General features: G+C 60.1%; 1 protein-coding gene across 1 annotated transcript; it reads left to right on the plus strand.

The window, feature by feature from the left end:
- The first annotated feature begins 1,163 nt into the window (after positions 1 to 1,163).
- Positions 1,164 to 11,591, plus strand: TIMP2 (TIMP metallopeptidase inhibitor 2). The gene is made up of 5 exons (XM_064150792.1): positions 1,164 to 1,574; positions 8,842 to 8,942; positions 9,026 to 9,134; positions 9,410 to 9,534; positions 9,927 to 11,591. The coding sequence occupies exons 1-5, from the start codon at positions 1,448 to 1,450 to the stop codon at positions 10,125 to 10,127; spliced, it is 663 nt and encodes a 220-aa protein (XP_064006862.1). The 5' UTR covers positions 1,164 to 1,447; the 3' UTR covers positions 10,128 to 11,591.
- Positions 11,592 to 12,501: the final 910 nt, after the last annotated feature.

Genomic DNA, 12,501 nt, shown 5'->3' on the forward strand with positions numbered 1-12,501 from the left:
TGCCCACACTGGTCATTTTCATAGCAATCTGGCTGGACCCCATCTCACTTCTTGTGCAGGAGAATATTAAGGGCTTGCAAGGCTGCCAGGAGCCAGGGCAGCAGTGTGGTATGGGCAGTGAGACCATCACCCTCTGCCCTGTCACAAACGGGACTCGGCTACAGCATCCCTGGACCTGTGGTGCCCCCAGAGCAGCACAAGCACCCAGCAGTACCCAGAACCAACAGGTCTCCTGGTGACCGCTCCCAAAGCGTCTGCAAAGCCTGTGCCTTATAGTGAAGTCAGGAACCTGGAGCCCCATCCCCAGATTTTGTCCAAATTCCCAGCACTGATGCAGTCACCTCCCACGGGTTTCCTGCAGGCTCAAGCAGGGCTTGGCCAGGGTTTGCCTGCCCACATTTTTGCTATTTCTTATCCTAGAGGACAAGCAGCTCCTGATGCCTCCCTCAAACTTGAGTAGCCACAGCAGGGCATCACTTTGGCAGAAGGCTGGCTCAGGACCAGGTTTTGTGGCCAGAGTGTTGACTGTCCCTGCCAGTGTGTGCCCACAGTGCCCATCTCAGCTGTGCTCAGAAGCTGTCCCTGCCTAGAGGCAGAACTGGGCTCCCTACCTGCTATGCCAGGATAAAAGCACTACTGGAGAGATGGAGTGTGCTCATGCAGCCAGCTGAGCACTAGAATACTGGTGTGGTGACACTGGCAGCACCCTGACATCCTTTTGGACAGGGCCAAGGTGGGATTTTTGGTGATGCACTCCAGGGCTGACAGCTGCTGGCCAAGGGGAAGAAACCAAGGACCTGTGGGCATGTCACAGCCATGCAGAACCTCCGGGTGAGTGGAGAAGGGATGGGATGAACTGGAGGAGCTGGACAGAGAGGAAATGCCTGGGCACAGACATAATCGCATCCCTCCAATCCTCCCGCCCTTCCCTGCTCCCCGTGGCGAGGGCCAGACGCCGGGGCTGCGGGCTGGGGCCGGCTCCTGTGCCCGCCCTCGTCACCTTCCCCTGCCCGCTGCTGCCCCGACCCCACTGGGGCGAAGGGGCGGCAGGACCTGGGGCCGAGGATGGCAGTGCCAGCGGGCAGTCAGGCTGCGCGGGGCCGTGCCGGGGGCGGGGGCGGCCGGTGCCCGCGGCGGGGGCCGGGCCGGGCCGGGGGAGGCGATCGCGCCGCGGAGCCGCATCCTGCGGAGGGGCGGGAGCAGCCGGGCTGGCCCCGCGCCATGCAGAGGAGGAGCAGCAAATCCCCGGAGCACGTTAAAAAGCGAGGCTGAGCAGCAGCCGGGGAAGGAAGAAAACACCTCCATAGAAGGCAGCGGAGGAACGGCCGCAGCAGCTCGCAGGGGCCGCGGCTGCCGGCCCCAAACTTTCCGCCGACGGCTCGGCCGGGCCCGGCGGTGGATGCGGCTTTCTGGGCCGGGTCGCTGAGGCTGCAGCCCCCGCCGCAAGATGCCCGCCGCGCTGCCCAGCCTGCTGGCCTGGCTGGCCGTGCTGCTGCTCGGCAGGGCCCGCCCGGCCGACGCCTGCAGCTGCTCGCCCATCCACCCGCAACAGGCCTTCTGCAACGCGGACGTAGGTGAGCGCCGCACGCCGCCCCCGCGCTTTGTCCCCGCCGCGGGGCCCCGCAGTCCCGGGAACAGCGCCGGCCCGGCCCGCGGGAACTTCTCGGCGGGGGAAGGGGCGGAAAGTTGGCGCGGAGCGGGCGGGCTCGGCGGGCGGGCAGAGAGCGGGACAGAGCCCGCCCAGGGCCCCGACACCTGCCCGCAGCCCCGTGCGGATGTCCCGGTCGTCCCGGGGGTGTGGCGGCGGGAGTCGATAGGCGGCCGGGCGCGGTCTGTCCGTCCGGGGTGTGTCTGTCTCTCCTCGCCGTCGCGAGGCGGAGGGACCGTCGCGGCCGTGCTCACCATCGCTCCGGCCGATGCTCGGAGCCTACGGGGCCGGGCCAGGCTCCCGCTGCCCGGCCCCGGTGACACGGGCGAGCTCGGCCTCTTCCAACTTTGATTAGACCGCGGTGGTACGTGGCAGCGCGGGGAGCCGACGGCCTCGGGGGGGGGGGGGGGGCTCCAGGGCCCTCTGAGCGCTGCCGCCCCTCGCGCGGTACCAGCCTGAGCCCCGAGGCAGCCCCCGGTCCCGGAGAGCAGTCGCGTCGGGCTCGGTCACCTCCTGTCTGCTCCTTATTTCCAGGCATTTCCTCTCCCCCGTCCCACTTTGTTCGGCTTGGATGCTGCTGAAAGGGAGGGCTTGGCAGCGCCGGGATCTGGATTCCTCTTTCTATGAATAATGCCCTTATTAAATTTTAACATATTAAACAAACAGGCCAGCCCCGGTTCCCGGCGCTCCCCTTCCCGAGGCTGTTCCCAGGCTCAGCTGGAGAGGTAACATTCCCAAACACTTAGGCAGCCCCAACCTCTGGATGGCCCTGCCCTGTCGTTCACTCTTGAGTCGGGCTGCTGCTGCTGCTGGATTCCCAGGCTCCCCTCACCTCTTCCAGACCCTGCTCCCGGGGTTTCTCGGTGTCGTGAGGCCGACTCCCACCGTGTCTGACTGCTGCCCTGTGTGCCCAGCGTTGCCCAGCCTTGCTGCTTGGCACAGCATGCTGCAAAACATGTTGGGGACAGGGAGGTTTCTAGACAAAATGGAGCACTGAGTGGAGTTGCTGCTTGAGCTGGTGTCACTGGGCTGCAGGATGCCCCGTGCTGGCTCTGGCAGTGGGTCTGTGCTTCCCATCACACTCCTGACAGGATCAGCTTTCCGGGCTATTCGTGACTCAGTGCCCATCCTGGGGTGCTGGCTCAGCCATGACTCAGCTGCTGAGTCACCATCTGTCTCGGCAGACCTGACTGGTTCAGCTGGCCCCCGAGTGGGCGCAGAGTGGTTGGGCGGCAGTCTGCGGCTTGGGCTGTCCCGCTGCCCTCAGCAGGTGCCTGCCTTGCAGACACCCAGAGCTTATCCTGCCAAGGCAACCTCCTCCTGGCCTGTGCTGCTCGCAGTGCTGGCACCTTCTGGCTCCCAGCTCAGGTACCCTGTGCTGTTCATCTGGGCCAGTCTTGGCTTGTGTGAGCTCAGGTGGAGACACTGCTGGGCTTAGAAGAGGCAAGGTTCATCCCAGATATGATCCCTAGCCTTCTCTTCCCACACAACATGGATCCATCTCCTGCAGCCCTGACTCTTTTTGCTGCTTCTTGTCTTCCCTCTCATACCTTCTGGATCTGGGAGGCTCCTCAGTGAGCAACTTGCTGTGGGCATACAGAGCCCAGGAGAGGTGAGGGCACTAAGTGCTGCCAGGACCTCCCTGAGCAGCTGTAGATGGAGCAGCCCATGTCCAGACTGGGTCCTCGGTGGAAACGTGGTGGTGGCTGATGGCTTGCAGTGCCTGCTGCATCCAGGGCAGCTGATAAGCTCTAAGGCTCATCCCTCAGTAAGGGGGAGCTGCATGAGCACAGTGAAGGGTCCTGGCCCTCAGAGTGAGATCCCCAGTCCATAGCATGAGGAGTGCCTGCCATATATATCTACCTGTGCCTCCCGATGGCTCCTCTGCCCTCACTTGTGCTCCTGCAGCCAGCTGTCCCCTGAAGCAGGGTCGGAGCAGCCAAAGCCCAGGGTTGCGTTTCCAGATGGCGTAGGGGGAGGTGGATGCAACTCAGCCTTGGATGTGAGGTGCCAGAGGAGCTGGGACTTGTGTCACTGAAGCTGGTGACTTGGAACAAGTGACCTGGCTGACTTGTTCTTGTGCTTCCTGAGCAGCAGTTCTCTGCAGGGCCCAAGGGCTCAGGGCTGCCCATCTGCCATTCCTCATCGTGGTTGTGCCCAGGCAGTGCAGGCTGGCAGCTGCTCTGTGTTGCTCTGCCAGGGTTGCTCTGCTGCTAGGTGATGCCATGACCAGGCTGGGGGCTGCAGAAGACCTGGCTTGTGCCTGGTCCCCTCTGGAGCAGTGTGGAGATGAGGGAGTTGGTGTCCAGCCCTTATGGGCATGGCTGTGAGCTTGTCTTTGTGTGACAGCACCAGCTCCAGGAGGGGCAAATGGAGTGGAGAGTGGGGGGACTGGGGTACCACCTGGGACAGGGAGCACCTCAGATGCGTCCCTCGGCAGCGTTGTATTCCCAGGGCTCGATTCCTCGGGATGGGGAGCAGGCAGCATGGAGGCGGGGTGGGGGAGTGTGCGGGCTGCTGGCAGGAACTAGACAGAGGAGAGGATCTGGGGTGAGGGTGGGAGCAGTCCCTGCTGAGGGCTGCCAGGGGGAGCTTGGCTGCCCAGTGCGCTCCGCCAAGCCCAGGTGGGGCAGAGAGCTGCCGGTGCCTGGTGCCGCCCTGCCCAGCTCCGGCTGTCGGAATGGGAGCCGAGCAGAGGGGCGGTGGGCTGACTGCTGCGGCCGCCGCTGATTGGGCTCCGTCCCGCTCCCGTCAGAGGGCCGGGATGACGCAGGCGGTCACGGCGGCCGGGAGCCCCGCGCAGCCCGGTAGCCCAGCAGGGCCTGCGGCCCCATGCGCACCGCCAAGCGCCGGGCGAGCCCCACTCCACCGTGGGGCTGCAGTGCCCGCCTTTGCATCCCTCCGGCCTCCGCATCCCCACGCCACGGGGATGGGCATCCAAGCTGGCAGTACTGGCACTGGCAGCCATCCCCTTTGCTCAGCCGGCTGCCAGCAACCCCAGACATGAGACGTTTCTGCCCTGGCCATGCAGCCTGGCAGTGGCCTTCGTGTTCTGTGGGCACCAGCACTTCCCAGGCAGCTGCAGGCAGGTGCTGGTGGGGCTGCGTGGTGGCATCTGAGGTGGGATGGAGTCCCAGGCTGAGGCTCCTTGTGCTGCCTCTGGCCTGTGGCACACACAGACAGGCATAGTGCATTCAAGCTTCTGCCCCAAGCCAGGATGGACAATTGCAGGATCCACCTTGGCTGAGGCTTCACTTCTTGGCAGGTCTCATCCAGGCAGTTCACCCCTTCCAATCTCCCTTTCCTCCTTCCCCAAGAGAATTTGGAGCTGCCACATCTCCCTGCAAGATCTCACAGCACCTCCCCAGAAGCTGCTCGTGGACGTTCCTGCTGCAGTGGCAACTGGAACACCCTGCTCAGTGGGCAGAAACATGAGGTGCAGCCTCTGAACTGGGGCAGCTGCATGGCAGGGCCAGGAAGGAGGGCATGCCACTAGCTGGCAAGCCCAGAGGGACCTCACAGTGTGTTTATGGTGCTGGATGACTCTGTCTCCATGTTTGGTCCTGGAGCTGCACCACAGCTCTAGTCTGTCCAACCTGGGTGCTTGTTGCCCAGCTAGGCAGAGCAGGGCAGGGCCTCAGCATGGACCCCTTCTTTATAGCATTATAGCACTGCTGCCTGCCATGTGGTGGGGACTGCTTTGCTGCAGAGTGTTCTAGGCGTCTCCAGGTGCTTAGAATGGGAAGTCATCACTTCCTACCAGGTCCCTATGGATCCTCATTCTTCTGCCGATGGTAGGGAGATGCTCTTCTCCCTGTCTGCCCATTCCTGTATCCCACCATGGGCAGCAAGAAGTGGTGTTAGGAGGCAGCTAACAGTCATGGTTCAAGCCAAGGCAGCTACAGTAAGGCACGGGGCAGGTTATTGAAAACCATTGGAAATGCCCTCAACCCTGAGTCTATCCGAGGTAGCAGGCTTAGGGGGCAGCCCCCTCGATGGGCAAAGTTTATAGAGCTGCACAGGCCTTAGCTGCCAGCACAGCCCTGCTCATGCAGCAGATTTAGTGTGGAGTTACAGGTCAGCGCTGGTGTTTCTCCCAGTGCTGGAACAGGAAGCAGCCAACTGGCAGCTTTGACATGGAGGATAATTCTACAGCCCAGCTGGGAGCCTGGTGCACCAACCCTAGTGCAGACTTCTGCTCCAGAGGGCTCCAAGGTCCTCACTGTAGAGTAGCCATAGCTTGCAGTCCAGGGGTTGTCACCAGTGGGGCTCCCACCAGTTGCCCTGTACATTGTCCTGCCTGGGGAAGGATCCTTTCCAGCATTGCCTCTGATCAGATTTGGTTATCAAGTTCTATCATCCTCCTGCTGCCATGCACCCTGGGAGCTGGGAGAGCTCAGCTCAGCTTCACGGTGGGTCTTGTAGCTGTTCAGGCCAATGACAGGAGCGGTGGGTGACACAGCCAGCAAGGGCACTGGCATTTGGGAAGGTCCAAGTGCCAGCCTCTGAGCATGCAAGGTATTCTTTCACCCCTGATCCCTGCCTCCTGGTTCCAGGGGTCTCATCTGGGCTGTCCTCCGGGGCTCTCCCTGCTGGCCGCTCCGGTTGCTGGCTGGCGCAGAGCAGCTTGGCTGCGCTGCTGGGGTCTTGGCGGGGAAAGCGCAGCGCAGCCGTCCCCTCCACAAAGCCACACTGTTCAGAACAAATCCGCCTAGAATTGGGCTGCATTTTTGTCAAGTGATTCATCAGCACGTGAATGGAAAAGGCTGGAGCCCACTGAACCAGTAACCATTCCCCCATGCCTGCAGCCACAGGGCTGGAGTCGGTGCATGGCTCTCCAGCCTGGCTGCACCCAAGTTAGGCGGAAGCGAAGGGCCTGGCACATGGGAGGATGCAGCAGCCACTGGGCTGGGGAGCAAGGGGTGTCCCATGCCAGCGGTGACCCAGGCGTGTTGCTATCAGAGGAGCGGGCACAGGTGCTGGCAGCAGGCAGGGGTTGAGGCTGCTCATGTCAAGCAGGGTTCTCCAGCTTGGGTCAGGGACTGGGCCAGGGGGCTGCACCCAGAGACTCACATGGGAAGGTTTGGGCTTCCTACATGGCTAAGATGCTGCCTGTGCTGCCAGTGTGCTTGGGCAGCCTGGCCCTGCTCCAAGGGAGGGGGGCATGGCTCAGAAAGCCCTTGGTGCAGCCCCTGGTACAGGTGAACATTGCATCCACCTACCCCTCACTGAGTTTGTGTCTGCATTGACCAGGAGCAGCTGTTCTGGAGGAGTCTTTTCCCAGGGCCCTGCTCATGCTGGTGGCCACCACCTCCTTCCCAGAGTAAAACTCAGTTACTTAGCAGTTCCTTGCTCTGTGTGCCACTCTGACCTTCATCTTAAATAGGCCATCTGCATGCCCCCACACCCCATGGTATTTATAGAGCACAGTCAGATTCTTTCTCCTTGCTGTGCCAGTCAAGCCTATCTGTGCCAGGATGATGGGTGACCCCTGTATGTCCCTGGCTGCTCCCACCCCAGTACCTTTCAATGGGAGATTTGATCTGGATCTCCAGCTTGGTTGGCATTTGCACTCCTGCTGCCTCAGCCAAAGTGCAGCTCTCTCTGTTCTGTACCCCGCAACGTGCCCAAAGAGTGAGGGGTTGGCAGAGCCCTGGGATGTCCCGGAGGGACAGGGATCTGGCCGTTCCAAAGCATGACAGCACCCCTGGCAGCAGAGCAAGGAGTCCTGCAGTCAGAACTTCTCCTCGGCTGTGAGGGTGCTGAGCAGGAGCTGCAGCTCTGCGGCTGCCGCCGTGCTGTTGATATCCCTGGGCCTGGCTGGGAGTTCCCAAGTAGCACATCTTGCTGCAGGGAGCCAGGCCCTGCACAGCACAGCACCAAACCAGCCATTGTGTCCCGAGCTGGTGAGTAAGGGTGAGCTGGCTGCCTGCTGCCCGCCTGCCCCGGGTGCCTGATGGGTCACTGCCACGTGCCGAGCGCTCACATGCCAGTTTATGTGTCCCTAGGCTGTGCTGGCAGCATGACCACAGGGTCCCTCCCACAGCAGAGCTGGCCTCATGTCACTGTCCCTGAGCTCCAGGATGCCACAGCCTCAACATCTCTGGGGGCACCTGTCCTTGTGCCTTGGCACTGAGCATTGGGACCACCCTGAGGCTGTACAGAGTTCAGACTGCTTTAGCCTTTGGCCAGGCTCCTCAGAGCTGGTGGCTGGGAGCTTGCTACCTCCCCAAACCTGGCTGTGTTTTCTCACTGCCCCAGCCCTCAGCATCCCAAGGTTATTTTTGCAGGCAGCAAGGGCAGAAAGTGACACCCCTCAGCCCCTGCTCTGAGCTAATGTGGTTTCTGCACCTGCATAGCTGTAGCTGAGCTCTGGCAGGGAGTCAGCAGCCAGAGCATCACCCCCTGGCACCTGGGAGCCCCTCCACTCTGAAGACCCCATGCTCCAGCTGCAGGGTGCAGAGGCAGCCTGGTCTTGGAACTGCTTCCCCAGTGTAGGGGTGGAGAGGGGCTGGCAGGGGCCTAGTGGGACTGGAGACCCTGGCACAAGCTGTCTGTGATGGCACTTGGTGGGCAGCACTGGTACCTGTGCTGTCTGTGGCAAGCAGACGGAATGGACCCTAACTGCATCCCTCTGCACCCAAAGGTGACCCTCCAAATAGCTCCCTCTGCCCTTTTCTCCTCCAGCCTGGCCAGGCCACACGGGCATTTGGCTGGGACTCTTGCCAGACACTGGATTAATTAGTGACAGTAGGACAAATACTCCAGTGCTCCCAGGACGTTGCTGGCAGGTTTTAGATGTGCCAGTGCCATCTGGGTGACAGGCAGCAGCCTGAACAGGGTCAGCCTGCACCCACAAATCTATTAAGGGCTAGGCGGAGACTGAGCCAGCGCTGGCCGAGGGCAGTTGGTCCTGAACGAGTGGCAGTGGTAGGCCTGGGCAGTCCTGGGGTGGCCTTTCCTTATCCACCACGAGGGTGCAGCTGCAGCACTGCTCGTCACCATCCTGCACCTCAGATCCCTGCTCTTTTAGGGCCAGTGGGTGACAGCCAGCTCTGCTGGCAGCTCTGTGCCTGTTGGGAGGACAGTTAGGTTCAGTGAGGGCAACCAGTGCCTGTGAGGGGGCTGAGTGGGACCATCCCACACCTCTAGTTCCTGGGCACCCCTGCTGAGCTCACCACCTCTCGTTGCAGTGATCCGAGCGAAGGCCGTCTCTGCGAAAGAGGTGGATTCGGGCAATGATATATACGGGAACCCCATCAAACGAATCCAGTATGAAATCAAGCAGATCAAGGTAATGGGGCACAGCAGGGCAGGAGGCTGCCAGGGGCAGGGAACCTTCCGTGCCAGCTGCTTACTGCTGCTCCTTCTCCCCAGATGTTTAAAGGCCCTGACCAGGACATAGAGTTCATCTACACGGCCCCATCCACCGCCGTGTGCGGCCGGCTGCTGGACACCGGCGGGAAGAAGGAGTATCTCATTGCAGGTGGGTGGCTGCGAGGGAGGGCTCCTGGCAGGGGACACTGGCAGAGCTGGCACTGCTGCCCCACGTGTCTTCCAAAATGCCTGTGATGTGTGCTTGCTCCTCTGGCTGTCTCGTGGCAGCCCTGGGCTGTGGCAGGGGTAGCTGAGGACAAGCCTCTGTTCCCTGAGGACAGTGAAGCTTCACTGATCCCCAGGCACCTCAAGTCAATGTCAGGTCGTGGGGCACTGGAGTGGACTCTGAGTGAACTCTGAGTGGTCTCTCTGACCTCTTTCCAGGCAAGTCAGAGGGCAATGGGAAGATGCATATCACGCTCTGTGACTTGGTCTCCACCTGGGACTCACTGAGCCCAACCCAGAAGAAGAGCCTAAATCAGCGGTACCAGATGGGCTGCGAGTGCAAGGTGAGTGGACAGGCTGCCCAGGCTGATGGGGTCTGCAGCTCCAAGGCAGGCATGGGCTCCACGGTGAGATGCACTTACATGTCCTTGTGCAGAGGGCACAGCACGCAGCCAGGGCTATGGGAAGGGTGGGTGAGCCCTGGAATCTGAGGCTAGCCCTGGGACCCACACCTAGGGGTTCCATCAATGCCTTCATGTCAGGGTTGAACCCCCACCACATCCTGCAGGAAAGGGGCATCCTGGCATCACTACTCCAGAGCTGAAGGGATGGGTGAAGCAGAGCTGCAAAGGCAGGAGGAGGCAGCCCTGCCTTGCCCTGTGCAGCTTCCTCCTGCCCCCCACTTTCCACTCCAGTGTCCACCTTGGGGTGGTCAACAACGGTCTCTTATGCCTAGATCTCGCGCTGCCTCTCCATCCCCTGCTTCGTCTCCTCCTCGGACGAGTGTCTCTGGACAGACTGGGCCATGGAGAAGAACAATGTGGACGGGCGGCAGGCGAAGCACTACGCTTGCATCAAGAGGAGCGACGGTTCGTGCGCCTGGTACCGCGGCATGGCCCCCCCCAAGCAAGAGTTTCTCGACATTGAGGACCCCTAAGCCAAACGAGTGCATTCCAGTAGCCAGTAGAAAGAAAAAAAACCTGCGAGATATTAGACTGGTCCATGCTGATATCAATTCCTGGAGACAGCATGAAAATCCGCTCATCCGCGGCAGGGTCCCTGGGCTGTGGTGGCTGCCATGCGTGGCGAGTTGTGGCTTGCAGCAGGGCTGAGCGGGGCATGGGGACACGCCACTGTGGGAGCTCCATCCCCTCCCAGCCACGTTCAGCCCTGGCAGCTGTGAAAGAATCGAACCCTTGACAGTGGTGGGAGCTGCCCCGTCCATGCCCTCACCATGGGGGGCCCACCCCAGCAGTTCTTGCCAGGCAGCTCTCCCCACTGCAGTGTCCCTGGGACCCTGTTGTCCCCATCCCAACCCCACTGCCTGTTCCTCCCTTTGGGGTGCAGAAAGTGTACACCCTCCAGGCAGGGTCTCTAAAGGGCTTTACCATGTGGCAGAGCCCCTGGCCGTGTGTAAGGGGCTACAGGGCCTTTACAGAGCTGGACAACCCCTGCACTGCTGCTTGCACCTGAAAACCAGAAGGGTACATTATCATTGCTTGGGAGACTCCCCCCCACCCCGACCTCTGCATGCTCCCAGGCATTGCTACCCCTCTTGCCACACACTCCTCTTCCCATGGGGACACAGGTGAGAGCAGGGTTCCACCATTCCCAGCATCATGACGAGGTCCGTTTTAGCTTCACTCTTCTGCATAGGTGGAGAGCTGCTGCCAGACCCTGCTGCAACTGTTGCTATTGGAAAGGCCCAGATCAATCGGTCTCTGCAGGCAGGCAGCAGGGCTGGGCAGAGTTCTCCCTCAGCTGGGTGTCAGCAATGTGAGCTCTGGCAGTGCAGGCACAGGGTATTTATCATTGCCTTGTGCAGGTGCTGAACGAGCTGTGCTGTGGCCTTTGGCACTGCTACAGCATTGTAGCCAGGTGTGCTCCCTCCTCTGTGGCAGCAGGTATGGAGCCTGGCACTTGGCCAGGTGCAGGCAGCCAACACAGCCACAGGAACACTCATTCCCTTCGGTGAACCCTCTACACACCTCAGGCCCCACTTTCTCTGAGCCATTCCCACGTCGCAGCGGCACTGGCGTGTGCCGTGGAGCTGCCCGTCCGCGATGCAGGCACTGGCACATATGCCCCATCGCCCCTTCCCGCAGCTTTGGGAGGGTGCCGGGAAGTTATCCCCACAGCCCTGCTCTGGGGGCGTTTTCATGCTGTGCGTTTCCCGTAAGGTTTAAGGTGTCGTACTGGACCAGTCTGGGCAATTTCAACATATTAAAGAGAAGAATTAAAAAGAAAGAAAAAGAAGAACCCCACCAAACCCAACCTCTAATCAATCCCATATACGGCTCCTGTTCGCTTACTGTATGGTTATATCATATGTGCCGTTTGCTCCTGTCTCCGCTGGTAGTCTGTCTCTTGAGTTCAATATTGCCACTTGTTTTGCCACCGGCTCTATGTCCCTGTGCTCTAATTTCGGTCTCTCCTTGTCAGGCGCTGGAGTCGCACCGGTTCTGGGGGTGGGAGATCTGTGCTGGGGGTTCCAGGGCAGGGCAGGGCAACAGCAGCGGACACTCCTTGTGATGGTTTGGTGTTGCAGACTGTGCTGCTTGCTATGATTGCTTGTCTGTGGGAACCATGGCCAAAGGCCTGCAGACCAGTGTGATCGAGGCCTTGCCATGTAGGACTCCAGACAATTCAGTGTGAATTATGCCAGAGACAGTTTTATTGCGTTACAGCCCGAATATATACACTCAGCCAGTAGAGCACACACCTGCACGTTAGCATAATTAGTCAAGGACAACCCACTACATCAGCATAAACCACGCCATGTTATTCTCATTAATGAGGTGTCCATTATCTATCCCTTCTGAGATAAGGTAGCCCACAGCTGGTGGGAACCAAGGTCAGGCATCCACTTGTTATGCTCCTTCACTCCGTTCCCACAGCACTTCTGCACTCTGCATTCCCACAGTTTGGGTGTTCCCCGCCCCCCCCACACTTTGGAAATCACCCAGACTAGTCTCAGCCAGCTCTGAAAATTTGAATGAAGCTTCTATTTACAGTTTAGCAGAATATACAAGCAGATATTTACAGTATATACAGTTACATACAGAAATATACAAGCTAAAAGGTAATACAGAAACACAACAGCCCTCCCAGAAACCTGAGTTCCCAGGAGGGGCTCCCAACCACCCTTCCACCTTCTCCCACCCCTCTCAACCTTACCCCAGTCCCAAGGAAGAATGGAGGTTCTGCCAGGGGGTTAGGAAGCAAAGTGGATTAATCAGAGAAATGACAGAGAAGCTAGAGAGAGAAAAAAATGCAGCTCTGAGCTCCCCAGCAGAAGAAGCAATGCCTTA

Source organism: Pogoniulus pusillus, chromosome 11 (genome assembly GCF_015220805.1).
Source record: "Pogoniulus pusillus isolate bPogPus1 chromosome 11, bPogPus1.pri, whole genome shotgun sequence".
In the NCBI taxonomy this organism is placed as follows: domain Eukaryota; kingdom Metazoa; phylum Chordata; class Aves; order Piciformes; family Lybiidae; genus Pogoniulus; species Pogoniulus pusillus.

Excerpts from the sequence above, each read along its gene's own strand:
- TIMP2 (XM_064150792.1), top strand. The coding sequence starts at position 1,448 with ATGCCCGCCGCGCTGCCCAGCCTGCTGGCCTGGCTGGCCGTGCTGCTG. Across the intron at positions 8,943-9,025 it reads ATGAAATCAAGCAGATCAAG|ATGTTTAAAGGCCCTGACCA; the intron begins GTAATGGGGCAC and ends CCTTCTCCCCAG. Across the intron at positions 9,135-9,409 it reads GAAGGAGTATCTCATTGCAG|GCAAGTCAGAGGGCAATGGG; the intron begins GTGGGTGGCTGC and ends ACCTCTTTCCAG.